The sequence below is a fragment of the Gigantopelta aegis genome, chromosome 4 (genome assembly GCF_016097555.1).
Source record: "Gigantopelta aegis isolate Gae_Host chromosome 4, Gae_host_genome, whole genome shotgun sequence".
Classification (NCBI taxonomy): Eukaryota; Metazoa; Mollusca; class Gastropoda; order Neomphalida; family Peltospiridae; genus Gigantopelta; species Gigantopelta aegis.
Window position 1 is genome coordinate 1,388,468 of NC_054702.1, and position 22,531 is coordinate 1,410,998.

Genomic DNA, 22,531 nt, shown 5'->3' on the forward strand with positions numbered 1-22,531 from the left:
TCTAGGGACTTCTTTTTCTCGTTCCAACAATGACCCACAACTAATCTCATAAAGGGCTCTGAACTGTCTATGGGAAAATAATTAAATTTCTGTTACATTCATTACAATATAACGTCATCCCATTGGTTTAGACGTAGCAATGGGAGTTTGTTCATTTCTCAATGAATGTAAAAATTATGTCGTCTGGTAACATTCTATCTGATGGCGTCATTTTATATGGGCAAGTTGTCTTATTGAGTGTTATTGTTTATGGACTAAAAATAATTCAAAATAAAGTATGAAGTTTTAGTGTTATTATTAGCAAGTATGATTCAAATTTAATTCTAAGTATTGTCTGTTATTAGTCCCCTGCTGCTCCAACTGGAGGGGCAAATAGGTTTCATCTCTGTCCGTCTATCCATCTGTCCATCTGTCCCACATATGTTTTCTGAATGTTTTTTGTAGAAGGCTTTGAGATACTGAGCTGATATTTTGTATATATCTTTATCATTTACTGTTACAGATAAAGTTTGACTTTCATGACGATTTACCCATTTTTGATGGAGTTATGGCCCTTAAACTTAGGCAATGTGAAAATTGTTTTTTTAGAAGACCTTGAGATATTGAACTGAAATTTTGTATAGATAGAATACTATACGAGTTTTTGCTAGATATCATTTTTACGAGTGAACTTTCCAAGGTATCTGACCTCACTTTCGTTAGGTCAGATACCTTGGGAAGTTCATGAGTTTCGTAAAAATGATGTCTAGCGAAAACAAGTGTGGTATTTTATTTATTACCTACCTTCAAACAATTAAATATTTGTCATAAAAAATAGAAATTACTGCATTTCGAATATGTACATTTTACACTGTGGCGGAATGATATCATAAGACTGTGCACTACGGTATGTCCCAAAGGTCACCGCTTAACAAAATAGTTTGTTCTACTTCCAGTTTATAGCTTTGTTTATAGAAATAATACATATATACAATATTCAATTTTATTTATTTTATATATTTTATTATTATTTTTAATTTAAATGTCTCGCGACATCCGATGAATGAATGAAATATATAGTAAAAGTTGTGGAAAGTTGACAACGTAATTTTTCATGAATAAAAAACAAAAGTCCCGGTAGACTTACTGTCCAAACAATCATAATAGCCTTGCTTCATTGTCAAGCAATGAAAAGATGTACATCCGGTACGACCCTCGTGGTGCGTACCGTATTTGTACGACACCGCTATACGTTCACCAGGTGGGTGATAAATAGCTTTATCATATGAAGTTTTACAGGTGAAGTTTAACTTTAATGGCAATTTACCCATTTGTATCGGAGTTATGGCCGTTGAACTTAGGAGATATAAAAAAAAAAAGTCCACACTTTTCATTTGCAATACCTGAAAATATTGAGGTGAAATTTTGTATAGCTTTATTGTGTACTGTTACTGATCCAGTTTAACTTTCGTGGTGATTTACACACTTTTCACAGATGTGTGCCCCTTGAATTTAGGAGATAAGAAAAATTGTATTGCTTTAGCAGTATAGTACTCTCAAAATGCTTGTTTCTTTTACGTTCATAGGGGTATGAAAAACAAATTATCACACAGTTTGCGGATGATTTTGTTTTGTTGTTCATACCCCGATGAACGTAAAAGAAATGAGAGACAATTGTTAAATACATTAAGACTGAGAGTGCTTGCTGCTTTATCAGTAGCAGCTAGTAGCCTCTGTGGCAGCAGCAAGTTTTCACTGTTTCTCAACAGACACAAAAACAGCCAGTGTTTAAAAATGTGCTGAGGTGTTGTTAATATAACTGTTTAAACCAAGTTTTCACTGTTTCTCAACAGACACAAAAACAGCCAGTGTTTAAAAATGTGCTGAGGTGTTGTTAATATAACTGTTTAAACCAAGTTTTCACTGTTTCTCAACAGACACAAAAACAGCCAGTGTTTAAAAATGTGCTGAGGTGTTGTTAATATAACTGTTTAAACCAAGTTTTCACTGTTTCTCAACAGACACAAAAACAGCCAGTGTTTAAAAATGTGCTGAGGTGTTGTTAATATAACTGTTTAAACCAAGTTTTCACTGTTTCTCAACAGACACAAAAACAGCCAGTGTTTAAAAATGTGCTGAGGTGTTGTTAATATAACTGTTTAAACCAAGTTTTCACTGTTTCTCAACAGACACAAAAACAGCCAGTGTTTAAAAATGTGCTGAGGTGTTGTTAATATAACTGTTTAAACCAAGTTTTCACTGTTTCTCAACAGACACAAAAACAGCCAGTGTTTAAAAATGTGCTGAGGTGTTGTTAATATAACTGTTTAAACCAAGTTTTCACTGTTTTCTCAACAGACACAAAAACAGCCAGTGTTTAAAAATGTGCTGAGGTGTTGTTAATATAACTGTTTAAACCAAGTTTTCACTGTTTGTCAACAGACACAAAAACAGCCAGTGTTTAAAAATGTGCTGAGGTGTTGTTAATATAACTATTTAAACCAAGTTTTCACTGTTTCTCAACAGACACAAAAACAGCCAGTGTTTAAAAATGTGCTGAGGTGTTGTTAATGAAGGGGGGGGGGGGGAGGCAGTAATTATCTTAGGATACAGAGTGAGCAGATTGACTACCTTCACCCTCAAATATGAATATAGTAAATATGTATTAATATAAATAAGAAAGACGAGGTTCAGGATCTGAAGGGCTTTAATAATAGGGTTAATTAATTATAAGTAAATTACAAAACTGGGGTTTCCATATAGGATAATTTATCCCCAGGATCTATAAATCAATATACAAGTAGTGTATATCACACAGGTATAGCCCTAATATTTAACAAAATAGAAAACAGTTATATAAATACATGTTCAACAAAAGTGTAGGCTAATCAATTAAATAGCATTAGTAACCAAGCTTCATCTATCAAACCAAATACACATACTCATTAATATCAACACTCTTCCACAATATCATTAAACCATGACTTCAAGAAGAAGTAACATGAATAAGACATTTGTAATCATCCTCAACCCATATAAATTTGGCCGGCACTAATGCAACAAGTTAACAATACAAAATAGATTATTTCTAATCACTTAATAAGAACTGTCACTCTATTATTAGAAATGCATTTTTACTTTAATATTATCCTGATAAACATGTTTTCCTATTCTAATATGTAAAGTTGTATACATTTCTTCTCTAGTGTACATGTATATCCTTCACATAAAAACAAAGTCAGAAAGCCATTCCCCCACAAAGACAAACACATTACCAAAGGTTATTCAGCTTAAGTCAATTAATTTCAAGCTGAGACCAATGTTTATGTTGCAGCTGAGGATTTACCAGATATCAGTGTCGAACTGGTCATCTGCTAAAGGAATGACCCCAGGTCATTCTGACCATTTCCCAAAATTCCAAGTGCTTTGTTCTCTTAGAGTTAGAGCTGTTGGTGCTAATTAGGACACACACCATAATCACCTACTGAGAGAGAGAGAGGCTAAATACCAACTGTTCCCTTGCAGTAATCGTTTTACATGTGTGATCATTTGGTGATAAAATGTATTTTGCTCACTAACTCAGCTCTTTCCTTTCAATACTAACAATGTCTTTAATATATTTTATCCCAGCATAAACATTTACAATAATCAAACCATTAACCTCGTTAATGAATACATATGTATGCAATATTCTAATATTAATTATTCAAATAAGTACAGAGATGAGCCTTTTACTAAAAAGGGAACCTCTGTTTAAAAGCTTACTAAATATGTGTCCACTAAATACAGGTTTTGTACTGTCTACTTGGACATTCGTTTATAAAAATGACTGATCACATATGTACCATTTAAGTACAAATTATGAAAATTATAATATACATATCTGTAAAAGTATAATATAAATGAACAAACAAATATGTAATGATGCCAGTATCACTTACCCCACACGACCAGAGTCCAAACCTGAACAAAAACAAGTAATTATCAGTCGCGTTTTACAGATAAATAAATGAAAGCAATAAGGCATTAATTGGATCTTTTTAAGATTCCCTCTCACCAAGAGTTAATATCCATTGCTAAAGCAGCAGTTTATCTCTTTTGAGCTTACATATTTAATAAAAAGGCACCAACATATTTAATGTCAAATAAAAGCTCCCAAACTATACAGTGCAAGAAAATGTCGATAATTATGATACATCATGATATGGAACCTTATGACATCTTTGTTCTTTCTTTCTTAAGCATTATGGCAACAGTACCAACAGGAAATAAAATGATCACTTACTAATCAGTCACTGCGGCCCCTGCAACAGTAACTGTGCCAAGAGCACCTGGGTCTGAGCCAAATCTCTTATGGCTTGAGCATGTGGCGAGCTGGCTGATGTAGATACTGCTGCTCTCTCCTGTACAACTGTAGAGACTGGTAGACGATGAGGGTTACTATGCTGTCCAGCACCCGACCTTGTAGAATGTCTCTGTGGCTGGGGCTGAGCCAGTGTAGTCACCAAAGATGGAGGTGTTTCCTCTCTTCTGTCAGCTGGTGGTTGGAGTATGATAACTACATCCTCCTCAACCTCATTGTCCGTACCGGAACTAAATGAGACAGGAGCTGAGATCATGTCAACAACCTCATCCAATGGAAGTGGAGAAAGCAGATTCTCATCATTGGCATTCTCAGTTTCCAATTCGTGCATTCTGCTTGGATCTGGAGAATTCAGTGCCTGAGCTACTGCATTCAGGATAGGAATGTTCATATCCTGTGGATGGTCGTCACACTGGATATCAGAAGATACTTCGACAGGTATGACCGTTGGCACTGTCTCAGTAACCACAATGTCTTTGGAATCTAAAATCTCTGATCGGTGGACATTTTTCTGAAAACCATCCCCATCTATGAGCTCTTGAGTATAGACATGGCCATCAGAATTGGGTTTGGCAACCACTCTGTATGGTTTTGGATTCCAAACATCCTGCATTTTATGTCTACCCTGGTGGTGATTTTTTATATACACACGGCCTTCAAGTGGGATGTCACAAGTTGTTGACTTGGCATTCCGGCCTTTCTGTCTTTGTAATGCCTCATGTTCCAGCCTCACCCCTGCCTTCTTGAATGACTCCTGCATCCTCTGATAGTGGAGTGCTATCCACTCATCAATATCTGGTGTGCCTTCTTCTGCTTCATCAAGATCATCGAAAAGTTGATCAAAAAGTAGTTTTGGCTCTCGACCAAAGAAGAGGAAGTATGGTGAATAACCAGTCGAAGAATGTCGAGTGGCATTATAGGCATAGATCAACTCAGGAAGGTATTTTGGCCAGTGTTTCTTCTGAGAAGGATTTAATGTACGAAGCAAGTCATGCATCATACAGTTAAATCTCTCTGCCTGAGCATTGCCCTGTGGGTGGTATGGTGTGGTCCGGCTTTTCTTAATATCATACATAGTGCAGAGCTCTTTGATTAGGTCAGACTCAAAGTTTCGGCCTTGATCACTATGAATTCGTTGAGGAATCCCATAACGCACAAACCATTCTTTGACCAGAACTTCTGCAACTGTCCTGGCTTTCTGGTCTCTTGTTGGGACAGCTTGAGTGAACTTAGTGAACACATCTGTCATCACCAAGACATTTTCTCGCCCATCAGTTGCAGGTTCCAGGAAACGTGAAGTCAATAGCCAAGACTTCTAAAGGCTTCTTGGCTAGAAAACTTCCCATTGTTGGTCTAATCTGGGGTCTAGACTTTGCAAGCAAACATCTGTTGCAATTGTGACAATATTTCTCAATGTCCACAGTCATTCCTGGCCAGAAACATCTTTTCTGTATCAGTGAAAGGGTTCGTTCATACCCTTGATGGCCAACTTCATCATGAAGTGCCTGCATGGTTTTCTTTCGCAAACACTTGAGGTAAAACAAGCTGGTGCTGAGTACTGATTCCATCTTGTATAACGCGATACAAGACACTGCCCAATTCCTGTATTTTCTCCCACTGTTTCACCAAAACCTTCACGGACCTGGGTTCCTTCTCCATCTGTTTAACTGTAGGCTTGTGGTTAGTTCTCCAGAAGTGAAGAAACCTCTTTATGTCAGGATCCTGCAACTGCAACTGACAAAGGTCCTTACTTGAATACGATGGGAGTGTTTTAACTGCCACAGGCTTTGGAGCAAGAGCATTAGCTTGTGTTTTAACACCTGATACAGAAACTCCCAAGCTATTCACTTGGACTGACACTTGAACCATAAGTTCCTCAATCCGTAATTTTAGATGACTGGGAATGATTGAGCTGCTAGTGGATTTAGCAACTTTTCCTGCAATCCATTCCTGATCTTGATTCACATCACTATTGTGTCCTTTGACACACCGACGGCTCAGGGCATCAGCATTTGCATTGCTCTTGCCTGATCTGTACTTTACAGAGAAGTCAAATTGAGCAAGTTGAGCTACCCAGCGCATTTCTGTTGCTCCTAGCTTTGCAGTATTGAGATAAGCCAGTGGGTTGTTGTCTGTATAAACTACAAATTTTGACCCCAGCAGATACTCACGAAACTTGTCGGTAACTGCCCATTTTAATGCCAAGAGCTCAAGTTTCATTGAGCTATAATTTGCATCATTGCGCTCAGCTGGCTTCAAACTGTGACTAGCATAACATACCACAACCCGTCGTCCCTCCTGTTCCTGGGAAAGAACTGCACCTAAACCCTGAAAGCTGGCATCTATTTCCACAATGAATGGTTCCCGGAAGTCGGGGTAGTCAAGGATTGGGCTTGTTGTCAACTGAACTTTCAGGTCTTTGAAAGCTTCATCACAAGACTGATCCCAGCATTCCTGAAAGGCTTTTTGGGTCAACGAAGTCTTTCGAACTTGTTTTCCCTTTTTCTTTTTGCCTCCCCCGAGAAGTGCATGCAGCGGTGCTGCTATTTGGGCAAATCCCTTGATAAACCTCCGTTAATAACTGGCTAACCCAAGAAATGACCTCAGTTCAGTTTCTCGGTTAGGTGTCTTCCAGTCCTTAACTGCTGAAATTTTATCAGGGTCAGTAGAAATACCTGACTCAGATACAACATGACCAAGGTACTTCACCTCCTTTTTGAAAAGATGACATTTCTCTGGTTTGACTTTGAGGCCAAATTTTCGCAGACGATCAAAAACCATTTCCAGTCTTTGGACCATTTCATCAAAAGTGCGTCCAAATACAAGAATATCATCAAGATATACGATCAAAGAGAGAAGATTTTGGTCCCCCAGACAAGCTTGCATTAGCCTGGAAAAGGTAGCTGGAGCATTACACAAACTGTCACGGGGATTCTACAATACCCGTAACTGAATGAAACACGATTGTCCAAATAGTTCTCCTAACTGTATATCTATTAGATCTCTCTGTAATAGGCAGTTATACCCGCTGTGGCTCGTCTCTAGGTATGATCAGAGATAAGATCTTATACAAGTATATATGATTATAGCACATTTAGTTCACTAGAAAACACAACAAAAACACAATACACTTTGGAATCTGTATTAACCTACGCTGACAAATGTACTGCCGCAGTAGTTAATTAATAACAACAATAATAACAACCCAGAACTGATCACTTAATTAGTTAATCTCTAGGTGTCTAGTTTACACAATATGCTAATCACTTCACCGTGACACAACACCCACACGTGTGATAATTGAGAAACGCTAACACACACACGTGCGATAATGGAGAAACGCTTCCAGGGGAACTTAATTAATAAAGGAATTATACAACACTCTTCCTAACTGGTTAATTTTTAATTAACCCTAACTACTCATTCAGTAACCTTGTAACACAGAATTAATACTGGTACCTATCACAATAAAGACAATAACCTACAGTTTACCTAGGTCCTCTAGGATGACTGGCTAAGCTTTATATTACCAAATACTCGTATAATGTTAGAACAATAAGTCTACGATTTACTTCGTCAGATGACCGAAGACACTGTCTAAAGAATATTGGTATAATACAGTATTAAAATATTTAAAGTCACATCAATCACATCAAGGTTATACAACAGAGCAGAAATAATATATTTACCGAAGTCCAAACGGACTAACGTTCCCGGGAAGCCTTCCTTTTTGGTTCTCCCAGATATCTCTAAACCCTAGCTATTTATTCAAAACTCTCGGAGACAGTGAATATCGCCTGGGGGTACAAGGCGGTACCTCACGTATCATGTGGATTTTCCACAACCACCACGCCGGCATATTTTTCTCTGATCGTCAGACTTACTGACACCTTGGTCGCCAAAATCACGGTCGTCGAAACCGCACTCGCAGAGGTATTACATAACTACTCGCCACATGGCCTCCGAATCTGGCTGGGTGTGTATTAAGCACAGAGCACGACAACAGTCGCGCAGGGGTATTACGTAACAAGTTGCCCACCTGGGCTAAGTGCAATTAATATCGCCACAGGCGAAAACAAAAATTAAGAGCATGTTCCGTCACACAAACCCATTGGCATTCTGGTATACTCAAAGAGACCAGATGAACCTGCCCGAAAGGCCATCTTTGCAATATCTTCTTCTTCAATAGCACACTGAAGAAATCCATGGGCCAGATCTATTGAAGAAAAATACTTGGCTCCATTCAGTGCCTCAAGTGCTTCTTCTACCCGTGGTTGTGGGTGGGCATCTTTAACAGTCTTAGCATTTAAAAGTCGAAAGTCACCACAGATTCTCAGTTTTCCATTAGACTTCCTGACCAGCACCATAGCTGATGCATAGGGTGATGTGCTGGGACGCAGGATGCCAGCAGCTATCTGGGTCTCCAGATACTCCTTCACTTCTTCCCACTGATTGGGTGGGACTCTGCGATAAGGAACTTTGAAGGGTGTGTCATCTGTGGTGACAATATCCCAGATCATGATCACCTTTGCTGAAGATGTCATCATAATTGTGGACAAAGTCCTTCATTTTCTGTTTTTGGGCAGAAGTTAAATTGTCTCCAATATCTAACTTCTCAAAACCAAAATCGTCATTCTGGACATTTGGTAAACTCGTACCTGCACTTTGGACTCCCACATTAAGTGGCTCTTTTGGTAAGTGTTTAACAACTGTGCCCATGCTCAACATAGCCACTCTGGTACGTGGCTGTAAATACACATCCTCCTGACTGAAATTTGTGATTTCAACCGGAGTCAATCCATTTGCTACTGATACAAGTCTAGGACTTGCAACAATACCATTTGGTAGATTACCATCTACCTCCTTTAATTCTTCCAAGACAGCTGTTTTCTGAACACCTCTAGGATACCGTCTTGTTGACCCAGTAATAACTTGCCTGGAGCCAGCTGGGATCCTAACAGGTTTCTTACCAGCAACACGGACAAACCCAAGGTTTCCTTCCATGTTGCCAGCATCTTTAACACTTAAGGCAGACATCCGTTGACAGTACAGTGCTAAAACATGGACCCATTCTTTGTTAACCACTTCCTGGGGAAGTTTGGTTAAGAAATCAGTACCCATTTCCTGAGTTAGTCTCTCCTGAATAACTCGCATAACATTGCTGCCTATTACCCCAGGTAAATGGCTTTTCCTCAAGGACATTGCGGAACTGGCTAAGTCAGTTACAACCAAAAATCCCATCTGAGGAAACGTTCTACCTAACACACATAAATCAACTTCAATATAACCTTTAAAAGAAATACTCTGACCATTGGCAGCAGAAACATTAATGAATGGAGAGAGGTCAATCAGCTCTCCTACCTTACCTTTTAAATTGGTTTTGTAAAATGTTTCCGTGATGGTGGAAACCTCTGCACCAGTGTCTAGAAGGCATCTGACATTTACATTACCCATTTTAATAAGAGCTTCTGGACAACTGCCGATAGCTTTCCACAGAATTGAGTCTACTTCCACATTTTGACAGCCTATTGTTTGACTCTCTACAACAGGCCCTAATCGTTTAAAGACCCACGACCATGACCATAGCGTTGCCTAGGACAGTCCACTTGGAAATGACCCTCGCTACCACAGAAGAAACAGCAACCCCGCCCTCTGTATACCTGAGTATAGCGTCGACCCCGTTGTGGTACGAACTGTAGAGGCCTTGAATTCGCATTGATTGGAGGCTGCCGGTTTGGTCGAGACTCATGGATACTAGATGGAGTACCCGTCAATGTGGCTCGCTGGGACAGCTGAGAATTGTCTACTCTCTGCAGAAGCTGTAGAACTGCATCATTCTGCTCTCTCTGTGCCTTCATATGCTCACGGAGCATGTCCCCTTGTTGCTGCAGTATTGAGAGAATACTCTCTGACGATGTTGCCTGAATTTGAGCTTCATGTGGAAGAGAGGCACACCCTACAGCTTCCTTAATCATGGTCTGGCGAATAGATGGATCCCTAGATCCACGTTCGTGCCAATCAATAGCCCAATCCCTCAGCTTGAAGAATGAGTCATTGGAATTGGACAGCATCTGTCTGTTCAATTCCCGACTCAATAGACGATCTCGGACACCTTCAACAAAAATGGCATGTTGTTCGTGTTCCAGATGTTGATACAACCGTATCAACTCATGGCTGTAGGTCAGAAGAGACTCGTCAGACTCTTGTTTTCGACCAAAAAGTCGCAACCGCTTCTGCTGATCATTGCCATAGTCACTGAAAACGTTACGAAGAATTTTGAAAATATCTTCAGGATCTGCAATATCGGCATGCCCATCTATTTCCATCCGAGCTGGACCTGCTAAATATTCTCTGATGAAATGTAGAGAATTTTCACCTATTAGATGTCGGGACTGAATATGAGACTTGATGTCTCGAATCCAGTCCTCCAAGTAAATATCTGATCCAGGTTTTCCCTGGAACCGACCAATGTGACGTTCCTGAGCTATAAAAATTACCTGTGATTCAGGACGTGATGGTGGAGTTGGTTCAAACCTGGCAGATTCTCTTTCAGTATGCTTATTCCGCAAATACCTAATTGTGTCCAAAAGAGTTTCATTTTCTTTGGCCTGATCTCTGAACTGAGAATCAAGTTGCTCAAAATCATGTCTAAGAGACTCATACTCGCCTGCATCCTCGTTTGCCATAGTAACTTAATATAATTTGTTTTTCTTCCCTTAGACAAGTGGTGGTGGGGGGGGGGGGGGGGGGGGGGGGGGGGGGGGGGGGGGGGGGGGGGTCCGAGATAAAGTGGAAGGGAGAAAAAACGAGGGAGTGGAATAAAAAGGTCCCACCACAAACCTTTACGTTGACTGATTAAGTGATAAAAGCATCCCCTGAAAATAATAAAAGTCTAGTCTTCATAAGAAAGGACTTACCATAAACTAATACTTCCCTATTTATTACTTACCTATATGTTTCTCAAAGGATCCAGTATCAAGACTACATATGAACACCTCTTGCACCAGTTTAAGCTTACAAGCCCTTACTTTAAAGAAATATGCTTTTTCAAATTTAGAATAATTCGGGTTGGAACAGATGTAATTAATACTTAATCAATTTTAACTTTTAACTTTAAACTTTGATACTGACATCCTAATTAAAAGACAAAGATATATTATTCAGTACTAAATAAAACATCAACAGGGTTCTGTCCTTTGTAACAAACAATGTTCAAATGTTTGGGGGTTTTCTTCTTCCTGGCTGCGAAGTATCAAACTTTAAGTGAACTGTTCGTCTTTTCTTCTACACCATGAAATCCTGGGAATCTTGTGAATTTTTTTTAATCTTGTGACATGTCCCTTGGTCAAGTCTTGGTCCGTGTGGGGGCTTCTATCTTCCGTCACCTGTGACTAAATATTGGGGCTATAACTCTATTTGCCTTCAGATCCCACTTCTGACACCAAATGTAAGGTGGGGGGCAGTAATTATCTTAGGATACAGAGTGAGCAGACTGACTACCTTCACACTCAAATATGAATATAGTAAATATGTATTAATATAAATAAGAAAGACGAGGTTCAGGATCTGAAGGGCTTTAATAATAGGGTTAATTAGTTGTAAGTAAATTAGAACACTGGGGTTTCCATATAGGATAATTTATCCCCAGGATCTATAAATCAATATACAAGTAGTGTATACCCCACAGGTATAGCCCTAATATTTAACAAAATAGAAAACAGTTATATAAATACATGTTCAACAAAAGTGTAGGCTAAGCAATTAAATAGCATTAGTAACCAAGCTTCATCTATCAAACCAAATACACATACTCATTAATATCAACACTCTTCCACAATATCATTAAACCATGACTTCAAGAAGAAGTAACATGAATAAGACATTTGTAATCATCCTCAACCCATATAAATTTGGCCGGCACTAATGCAACAAGTTAACAATACAAAATAGATTATTTCTAAACACTTAATAAGAACTGTCACTCTATTATTAGAAATGCATTTTTACTTTAATATTATCCTGATAAACATGTTTTCCTATTCTAATATGTAAAGTTGTATACATTTCTTCTCTAGTGTACATGTATATCCTTCACATAAAAACAAAGTCAGAAAGCCATTCCCCCACAAAGACAAACACATTACCAAAGGTTATTCAGCTTAAGTCAATTAATTTCAAGCTGAGACCAATGTTTATGTTGCAGCTGAGGATTTACCAGATATCAGTGTCGAACTGGTCATCTGCTAAAGGAATGACCCCAGGTCATTCTGACCATTTCCCAAAATTCCAAGTGCTTTGTTCTCTTAGAGTTAGAGCTGTTGGTGCTAATTAGGACACACACCATAATCACCTACTGAGAGAGAGAGAGGCTAAATACCAACTGTTCCCTTGCAGTAATCATTTACATGTGTGATCATTTGGTGATAAAATGTATTTTGCTCACTAACTCAGCTCTTTCCTTTCAATACTAACAATGTCTTTAATATATTTTATCCCAGCATAAACATTTACAATAATCAAACCATTAACCTCGTTAATGAATACATATGTATGCAATATTCTAATATTAATTATTCAAATAAGTACAGAGATGAGCCTTTTACTAAAAAGGGAACCTCTGTTTAAAAGCTTACTAAATATGTGTCCACTAAATACAGGTTTTGTACTGTCTACTTGGACATTCGTTTATAAAAATGACTGATCACATATGTACCATTTAAGTACAAATTATGAAAATTATAATATACATATCTGTAAAAGTATAATATAAATGAACAAACAAATATGTAATGATGCCAGTATCACTTACCCCACACGACCAGAGTCCAAACCTGAACAAAAACAAGTAATTATCAGTCGCGTTTTACAGATAAATAAATGAAAGCAATAAGGCATTAATTGGATCTTTTTAAGATTCCCTCTCACCAAGAGTTAATATCCATTGCTAAAGCAGCAGTTTATCTCTTTTGAGCTTACATATTTAATAAAAAGGCACCAACATATTTAATGTCAAATAAAAGCTCCCAAACTATACAGTGCAAGAAAATGTCGATAATTATGATACATCATGATATGGAACCTTATGACATCTTTGTTCTTTCTTTCTTAAGCATTATGGCAACAGTACCAACAGGAAATAAAATGATCACTTACTAATCGTTAATATACTTTCGGGAGAGAAACCAACTTTATAAAATACTATAACTATGCATTCAATCTTATAAAAATTATCAATAGCTTGATTCCTAAATAGCAAATATACTTCCTTGTAACTAAATGTAATACGATGCTTACCTTAAGATGGCTCGAGTAACTCGGTGTTGATTGCTCAGTGACCAGAGTGGAATGCCTTGTGTGAGATCCACGGGCAACGGGCAACTCATTTTACGTGCCCCTATCCACGAAGGTTCAGGCACGCCCACCACGGATTTAGCCTCTGACTTCGCCAGTGACTAACTCCGGAGCAGGAGGGGGAGGAGGGCGTAAGTTTGAGGTGGGCGGAATTTGGAAAAAAGCCATTTAGTAAGGTCAACGCGAGCGCGGACCAAATAACAGACACTTCGCAAACTTGAAGTATACCGAGTGGGAGCCGTGCTCTGATTGGCTGAATTTCGATTCCTCGGTGAAGCCTGTATTTTACCTAAGTCTACAAAGAGTAACTGCATCCAAAACATGTCCGGACTCTAAAATTTAACCCAAAATAGTTAAGACTGCTCAGCCAAAAGGTTTTTAAGGTGATTTTGAGCAATTGAACGGGCGCCAAAATAAAATGCGTTAGACTACTTATAAAAAAATAAACAAAAGAATTTTGAACTGCTTCCAAAACGTTTAAAGTCTAACTAGCCCAAAAAAAGAGGTTGTTACCTGTCCTAGGAAAGGTTGTTAGCGGGGATGTCGTCACGGAGAGGCGATGAATAGGGACGAGTCCAGATGGTTGAGGGCGTACCGGTTTGCGGACTTGGCGATGCTCTCGGTAATTGGACGGTAATCTTCCCCGGCAACGGTCTTGATGACGCGGTGGATGGTCGGGTTGTCCATTTCATCGAGAAGCATCCCTTGGTTGAAAAGTCCCTTCCGGCGGACGGTAAGGCAGATCCCTCGCCCATCGTTTATCGTGATCCTACGCACCGAGAACTCTCCTTCGGTTCGTGGTAGAGGTTGATACGACTCCGGGCTCGGTTCACAAAGGAGCTGACGGACATCCCCAATGTTGGTCTTCACCAGCCTCGCGTAGCGTGTTGGTAGCTTGCCGGCCTGCAGTGACCAAGGTTGTTCAGCGGGCTGGTCATTCGCTGTAGATGAAGTAGGTGGGGGCGGTTGTGTCGGCGGACTTGGCTTGGCTGGTTGGTCGCCTGGTGACACAATCGCCTTTCGTTTTCCAACGACCACAAGACGGGCCTGGGACTCTACAGCTCCACTCTTCCTGGGTGGGGGTGGCATCGCTGGAATCCCGGGGGTTGAAGTAGTCGGAGTTGTGGGTGGCGATTCCATCAGGGCCTGGTTAAAGACCGTGTCCGCCACTGGCGAGTCGTCAACTGGATCCTGCAGAGCTGGAACAGCTGGCCTCAATGGTGTTGACTTGGGCTTGGGGGGTACAACGGGAAAAGTCGCCGCCGGTAGTTGAGCTACCGGTTTTGACCTCCCCCGGTCCGCCCCTGGCGCGTCCGTCTTCCTCCTCCTTCTCCTTCTAGTTGGTTTCTTTACCGGGTCACCGTACACCAAGGTCACGGTTGCCCGTGACCCGGTGTACGCGACGCGGTACTCCAATAACACTCCATACGTTGTTATGAGTCCCCCCAGGTGGGGGGGGGGTAACTCCAGAGAGCATGAACATAGGTCCTGCTTCATCGTAACAAGAATTGGAATGAGATCCACACCAAGAACAAAGAACTTTGACCACGAAAGCTGTCCCCTCTGGCACCAGCCTTCCAAACATAATAATGTAAGCCCTTAGAGAGTGGTTGGTTGTATTCTTTTTATAGAAAGGGAGGAAATATACATGCAGTAAATGAAACAATGATAGTGCATTTCCACCACCATGTGAAGCAGGCAAATCCCGACCTTCAAGATATAAGAAATAATACACCATATATATTTCACTATCCTACATTAATATAACTGTTTAAACCAAGTTTTTACTGTTTCTCAACAGACACAAAAACAGCCAGTGTTTAAAAATGTGCTGAGGTGTTGTTAATATAACTGTTTAAACCAAGTTTTCACTGTTTCTCAACAGACACAAAAACAGCCAGTGTTTAAAAATGTGCTGAGGTGTTGTTAATATAACTGTTTAAACCAAGTTTTCACTGTTTCTCAACAGACACAAAAACAGCCAGTGTTTAAAAATGTGCTGAGGTGTTGTTAATATAACTGTTTAAACCAAGTTTTCACTGTTTCTCAACAGACACAAAAACAGCCAGTGTTTAAAAATGTGCTGAGGTGTTGTTAATATAAATGTTTAAACCAAGTTTTCACAATTTTTTATGTTCATTTTCAAATGCTAGAATTGGACAGTATATTAATTGTCATGTCAGTCTACAAAACTATGTTTAAGTACTGCATTACTTACGAGATAACCACAATATGGAATTTTTCCGTTTCCTCATGTTATTGTCTACTTGATGCCCGCAAATTTCTTCTTTTTTTTTTTTACCAAAAGCTGTAGCCTGAGGTAAAAATTAAACATTGTGGGCATCAAATATACAATAATACAGTTAATTTAGCCTGTCTATAATGACATAATTTTTTTTCTTTCTTTCTTTTTGCTTTATAAATTTTTGTTTGCTTGAAATATATTGATCTATTTGCATTTTTATTAAATAACTTAGTAAAAATAAAACATTTTACTTCTTATTAGTATTTTCTTAATAGGTATTTGCTGCACTATTTGCACATGGGTTACATAACTAAACTAAAAGCATTAATTTCATGTAAACTGACCTAGGTAGAAAGTCTAAACATGTCATCTGAGTTGGTGAACAATTGACAAACAGTGTTAGAAAACCATAAAATACAGTAAAATACAAATAATTTTACAGTGTATACGTATAAAGTTATAAATACAGTAAAATACAAATGATTTTTTCTTGTTAATATTTGCAGAACCGGTTGGAGTTGTACCTTCAATATGTTGTCCGATACAAGTCTTTCAGGAGCCACTTAGCAACGGTAAGGTTATGGAAGGGCGTGTGTGTATTAACCAAACATATTTATTCATGTACAGAGTGATTTATTAAAGGTTCAGATTGTGTCTTAAATAAGAGTTTAGCTTGATCATCACCATTCAGTTTCAATACAGTTTCTATGTCAGAATATAACCAACAGGACCAAAGGGCCACATGACTGCTATTGCTGGAAGTGCATTTGCTTCATAACTCAGGCAAAAACATCAACAGGTTATGATAACAATAAAGAGATTGTCTACAGGTATGTACTTGCAAACATTTGTGCATAAACTAGAATTTGTTATCACGGGGTTATTGTTGTGTATTTTAGCTGCGTTTTTTTGTTTTTTTAGGTTTGCCACCTGTCTTTTGTGACCTGTCGTTTGTGAACAGTGTCATTGCCGTGTATTTCAACTGTGTTTTGTTTAGGTTTGCCACCTGTCGTTTGTGAACAGTGTTATTGCTGTGTAGTTTAGCTGTGTTTTTTTTTTTTTTAGTTTTTCCACCTGTCGTTTGTGAACAGTGTTATTGCTGTGTATTTTAGCTGTGTGGTTTTTATTTTTTTTCCATCGGTCATTTGTGAACAGTGTTATTGCTGTGTATTTTAGCTGTGGGGTTTTTTTGGTGGGTTTTTTCCATCTGTCGTTTGTGAACAGTGTTATTGCTGTGTATTTTAGCTGTTTTTTATACGCTGTCTATGATGGTATGGCATTTTCTGTCTGTCTGTTAACTTTTTATTGTCCGGACCATATCTTGCATACAGATGCATACAAGACCATCAAACCTCACATGTAGGAACAACTTGGGATGGTGGTGTTTTACATACTATTACTAGGTCACTGACCTACTTTTCGCAGTCTACTGCACATAACAGTAAATTCTTGTCTAGACCATATCTTGCATACAGATGCATACAAGACCATCAAATCTCACATGTAGGAACAACTTGGGATGGTGGTGTGTCGCATACTATTACTAGGTCACTGACCTACTTTTCGCAGTCTACTGCACATAACAGTAAATTCTTGTCTAGACCATATCTTGCATACAGATGCATACAAGACCATCAAATCTCACATGTAGGAACAACTTGGGATGGTGGTGTGTCGCATACTATTACTAGGTAACTGTGACCTACTTTTTACGGTCTACTGCACATAACAGTAAATCCTTGTCTGGACCATATCTTGCATACAAATGCATACAAGACCATCAAACCTCACCTGTAGGAAACTATTACTAGGTCACTTTGACCTATTTTTCAGTCTACTGCACATGATATTAAATGCTTGTCAAGACCATATCTTGCATACAGATGCCAGGACCATCAAACCTCACATGTAGGAACAACTTTGGATGGTGGTGTGTCACATACAGTTACTAGGTCACTGTGATACAAATAAATAAATAAAATAATTTGTCTATACTTACTTGTCCTGTCCATAAAATATAATTACTATTCCAGTATGCAATTCAGCACCGACAATAGATATGCTAATTTCTTGGTGGTTCTGTATTGTTAACATTACATACATAAACTGTTTCTCTGCCAATATAAATGTGTCACCAGAGCAGTGGCGTAGCGTGGGTTGCCAGCGCCTGGGGCAAGGCAAGTATTGTGCCTCTAACCATTGGACCGTTAGCACTCCCCCAGTCCCTTCCATCAGTCCAGAATTTTGTGCCCAGGGCAACCACACTGGTGGCCCCGCCCACGCTATGCCACTGCACCAGAATACCCATGCTAAAAAATGTTTCCATTTTTAATAAAGAACAATAACTTCATTAATCAGACAGCACCTTCTCCAGTGGATACAGTATCATCAGTAGTTGGTCCAAAACAAACTGTTCATCCATCCTATTGCAAAAATTGCAGATAATTAGAATTGAATTAATATGTATGGTTTTCAATCAAACTCCTCACGGACGTATCATGTACCTCACTGGTACTCTTGTTTTAGGTTGGCCACCTGTCGTTTGTCAACAGTGTTATTGCTGTATATTTCAGCTGTGTTTGTTTTAGGTTTGCCACCTGTCATTTGTGTACAGTGTTATTACTGTGTATTTCAGCTGAAGATTTTTAGGTTTGCCACATGTTGTTTGTGAACAGTGTTATTGCTATGTATTTAAGCTGTATTTTTGTTTTAGGTTTTCCACCTGTCGTTTGTGAAAAGTGTTATTACTATATATTTCGGCTGTGGGTTTTCAGGTTTGGCACTTGTCGTTTGTGAACAGTGTTATTGTCGTGTAATTCAGTTGCAGTTTTTTTCAGGGTTGAAAGTTAGCCGCCTTTTGGCGGAATTCACCAAAAAAAATAATTAAAAAATAAGGAAGGAAATGTTTTATTTAACGCACTCAACACATTTTATTTATGGTTATATGGTGTCAGACATATGGTTAAGGACCACATAGATATTGAGGGAGGAAACCCGCTGTTGCCACTTCGTGGGCTACTCTTTTCGATTAGCAGCAAGTGATCTTTTATACACACCATCACATAGACAGGATAGCACATACCATGACCTTTTATGTACCAGTCGTGGTGCACTGGCTGGAGCGAGAAATAGCCCAGTGAGCCTGCTGACGTGCATCAAGCGGGCGCTTTACCACTGGGCTACGTCCCGCCTCAAAAAATAAAGGCACATGTCCCTGGGTTTTCCACCTGTTGTTTGTGAACAGTGTTATTGCTGTGTATTTCAGCTGTTTTTTGTTTTGGTTTGCCTCCTGTTGTTTGTGAACAGTGTTATTACTGTGTATTTCAGCTGTTTTTTGTTTTGGTTTGCCTCCTGTTGTTTGTGAACAGTGTTATTACTGTGTATTTCAGCTGTTTTTTGTTAGGTTTGCCTCCTGTTGTTTGTGAACAGTGTTATTACTGTGTATTTCAGCTGTTTTTTGTTTAGGTTTGCCTCCTGTTGTTTGTGAACAGTGTTATTACTGTGTATTTCAGCTGTTTTTTGTTAGGTTTGCCTCCTGTTGTTTGTGAACAGTGTTATTACTGTGTATTTCAGCTGTTTTTTGTTTAGGTTTGCCTCCTGTTGTTTGTGAACAGTGTTATTACTGTGTATTTCAGCTGTTTTTTGTTTTGGTTTGCCTCCTGTTGTTTGTGAACAGTGTTATTACTGTGTATTTCAGCTGGGTTTTTTGTTTGTGAGGTTTGCCTCATGTTGTTTGTGAACAGTGTTATTACTGTGTATTTCAGCTGTTTTTTGTTTTGGTTTGCCTCCTGTTATTTGTGAACAGTGTTATTACTGTGTATTTCAGCTGTTTTTTGTTTTGGTTTGCCTCCTGTTGTTTGTGAACAGTGTTATTACTGTGTATTTCAGCTGTTTTTTGTTTTGTTTGCCTCCTGTTGTTTGTGAACAGTGTTATTACTGTGTATTTCAGCTGTTTTTTGTTTAGGTTTGCCACCTGTTGTTTGTGAACAGTGTTATTACTGTGTAGTTCAGCTGTTTTTTTTTTTGTTTAGGTTTGCCTCCTGTTGTTTGTGAACAGTGTTATTACTGTGTATTTCAGATGTTTTTTTGTTTTGGTTTGCCTCCTGTAGTTTGTGAAGTGTTATTACTGTGTATTTCAGCTTCTTGTTTTTATGTTTTCCACCTGTTGTTTGTGAACAGTGTTATTGCTGCATATTTCAGCTGTTTTTTGTTAGGTTTGCCTCCTGTTGTTTGTGAACAGTGTTATTACTGTGTATTTCAGCTGTTTTTTGTTTAGGTTTGCCACCTGTTGTTTGTGAACAGTGTTATTACTGTGTATTTCAGATGTTTTTTGTTTTGGTTTGCTTCCTGTAGTTTGTGAAGTGTTATTACTGTGTATTTCAGCTTCTTGTTTTTATGTTTTCCACCTGTTGTTTGTGAACAGTGTTATTGCTGCAGATTTCAGCCGTTTTTTGTTAGGTTTGCCTCCTGTTGTTTGTGAACAGTGTTATTACTGTGTATTTCAGCTGTTTTTTGTTTAGGTTTGCCACCTGTTGTTTGTGAACAGTGTTATTACTGTGTATTTCAGATGTTTTTTGTTTAGGTTTTCCTCCTGTTGTTTGTGAACAGTGTTATTACTGTGTATTTCAGATGTTTTTTGTTTAGGTTTGCCATCTGTTGTTTGTGAACAGTGTTATTACTGTGTATTTCAGCTTCTTGTTTTTATGTTTTCCACCTGTTGTTTGTGAACAGTGTTATTGCTGCAGATTTCAGCTGTTTTTTGTTTAGGTTTGCCTCTTGTTGTTTGTGAACAGTGTTATTACTGTGTATTTCAGCTGTTTTTTGTTTAGGTTTGCCTCCTGTTGTTTGTGAACAGTGTTATTACTGTGTATTTCAGCTGTTTTTTGTTTTGGTTTGCCTCCTGTTGTTTGTGAACAGTGTTATTACTGTGTATTTCAGCTGGGGTTTTTTAGGTTTGCCTCATGTTGTTTGTGAACAGTGTTATTACTGTGTATTTCAGCTGTTTTTTGTTTTGGTTTGCCTCCTGTTATTTGTGAACAGTGTTATTACTGTGTATTTCAGCTGTTTTTTGTTTTGGTTTGCCTCCTGTTATTTGTGAACAGTGTTATTACTGTGTATTTCAGCTGTTTTTTGTTTTGGTTTGCCTCCTGTTGTTTGTGAACAGTGTTATTACTGTGTATTTCAGCTGTTTTTTGTTTAGGTTTGCCACCTGTTGTTTGTGAACAGTGTTATTACTGTGTAGTTCAGCTGTTTTTTTTGTTTAGGTTTGCCTCCTGTTGTTTGTGAACAGTGTTATTACTGTGTATTTCAGATGTTTTTTTGTTTTGGTTTGCCTCCTGTAGTTTGTGAAGTGTTATTACTGTGTATTTCAGCTTCTTGTTTTTATGTTTTCCACCTGTTGTTTGTGAACAGTGTTATTGCTGCATATTTCAGCTGTTTTTTGTTAGGTTTGCCTCCTGTTGTTTGTGAACAGTGTTATTACTGTGTATTTCAGCTATTTTTTGTTTAGGTTTGCCACCTGTTGTTTGTGAACAGTGTTATTACTGTGTATTTCAGATGTTTTTTGTTTTGGTTTGCCTCCTGTAGTTTGTGAAGTGTTATTACTGTGTATTTCAGCTTCTTGTTTTTATGTTTTCCACCTGTTGTTTGTGAACAGTGTTATTGCTGCAGATTTCAGCCGTTTTTTGTTAGGTTTGCCTCCTCTTGTTTGTGAACAGTGTTATTACTGTGTATTTCAGCTGTTTTTTGTTTAGGTTTGCCACCTGTTGTTTGTGAACAGTGTTATTACTGTGTATTTCAGATGTTTTTTGTTTAGGTTTGCCATCTGTTGTTTGTGAACAGTGTTATTACTGTGTATTTCAGCTTCTTGTTTTTATGTTTTCCACCTGTTGTTTGTGAACAGTGTTATTGCTGCAGATTTCAGCTGTTTTTTGTTTAGGTTTGCCTCTTGTAGTTTGTGAACAGTGTTATTACTGTGTATTTCAGCTGCGGTTTTTTGAGGTTTGCCACCTGTCATTTGTCCACAATCTAGGAAAGAAAGGAAAAGAAGGATTCGTTAAGAAATGTTCTGGGGGTCGGAGGATTAACATCGGTTGTTGCGGCTGTATGTCGTTGTCTAACCTGGGAGGCACGTGGAACAGAAGGTATAACTGTACGGTGACTGAAATTATAACAAATACTTGAGTCATTGGCAAACAAAGGTTTACTTAATGTCACCCGAGTACACTTTAAAATATGGCTATTTGCTGTCTAAAACATTTATATTTTAACATTTGTTTAACAGAAATAGGAAATCACTGCTTAACTTGATGCTATTCGATCCACATGGGATCTTTTATACACACAGGAAAAGACCTGACTCCATTCAAATCAGTTATTACTCGATCCACACAGGATCTTTTATACACACAGGAAAAGACCTGACTCCATTGATATCAGTTGTTACTCGATCCACACGGGATCTTTTATACACACAGGAAAAGACCTGATGCCATTGATATCAGTTGTTACTCGATCCACACGGGATCTTTTATACACACAGGAAAAGACCTGATGCCATTGATATCAGTTGTTACTCGATCCACACGGGATCT

General features: G+C 38.6%; 1 protein-coding gene across 3 annotated transcripts in view; it reads left to right on the top strand.

Moving 5' to 3' along the window:
• LOC121372449 (phospholipase D1-like) overlaps positions 1 to 22,531 on the top strand; it is a 110,936-nt gene that overhangs the window by 21,263 nt on the left and 67,142 nt on the right. For all 3 annotated transcript variants that reach the window (XM_041498754.1, XM_041498755.1, XM_041498757.1), the window contains exons 5-6: positions 16,445 to 16,510; positions 21,924 to 22,081. In XM_041498754.1, the coding sequence (XP_041354688.1) occupies positions 16,445 to 16,510; positions 21,924 to 22,081 (224 nt within the window). The remainder of the gene's footprint in view (positions 1 to 16,444; positions 16,511 to 21,923; positions 22,082 to 22,531) is intronic.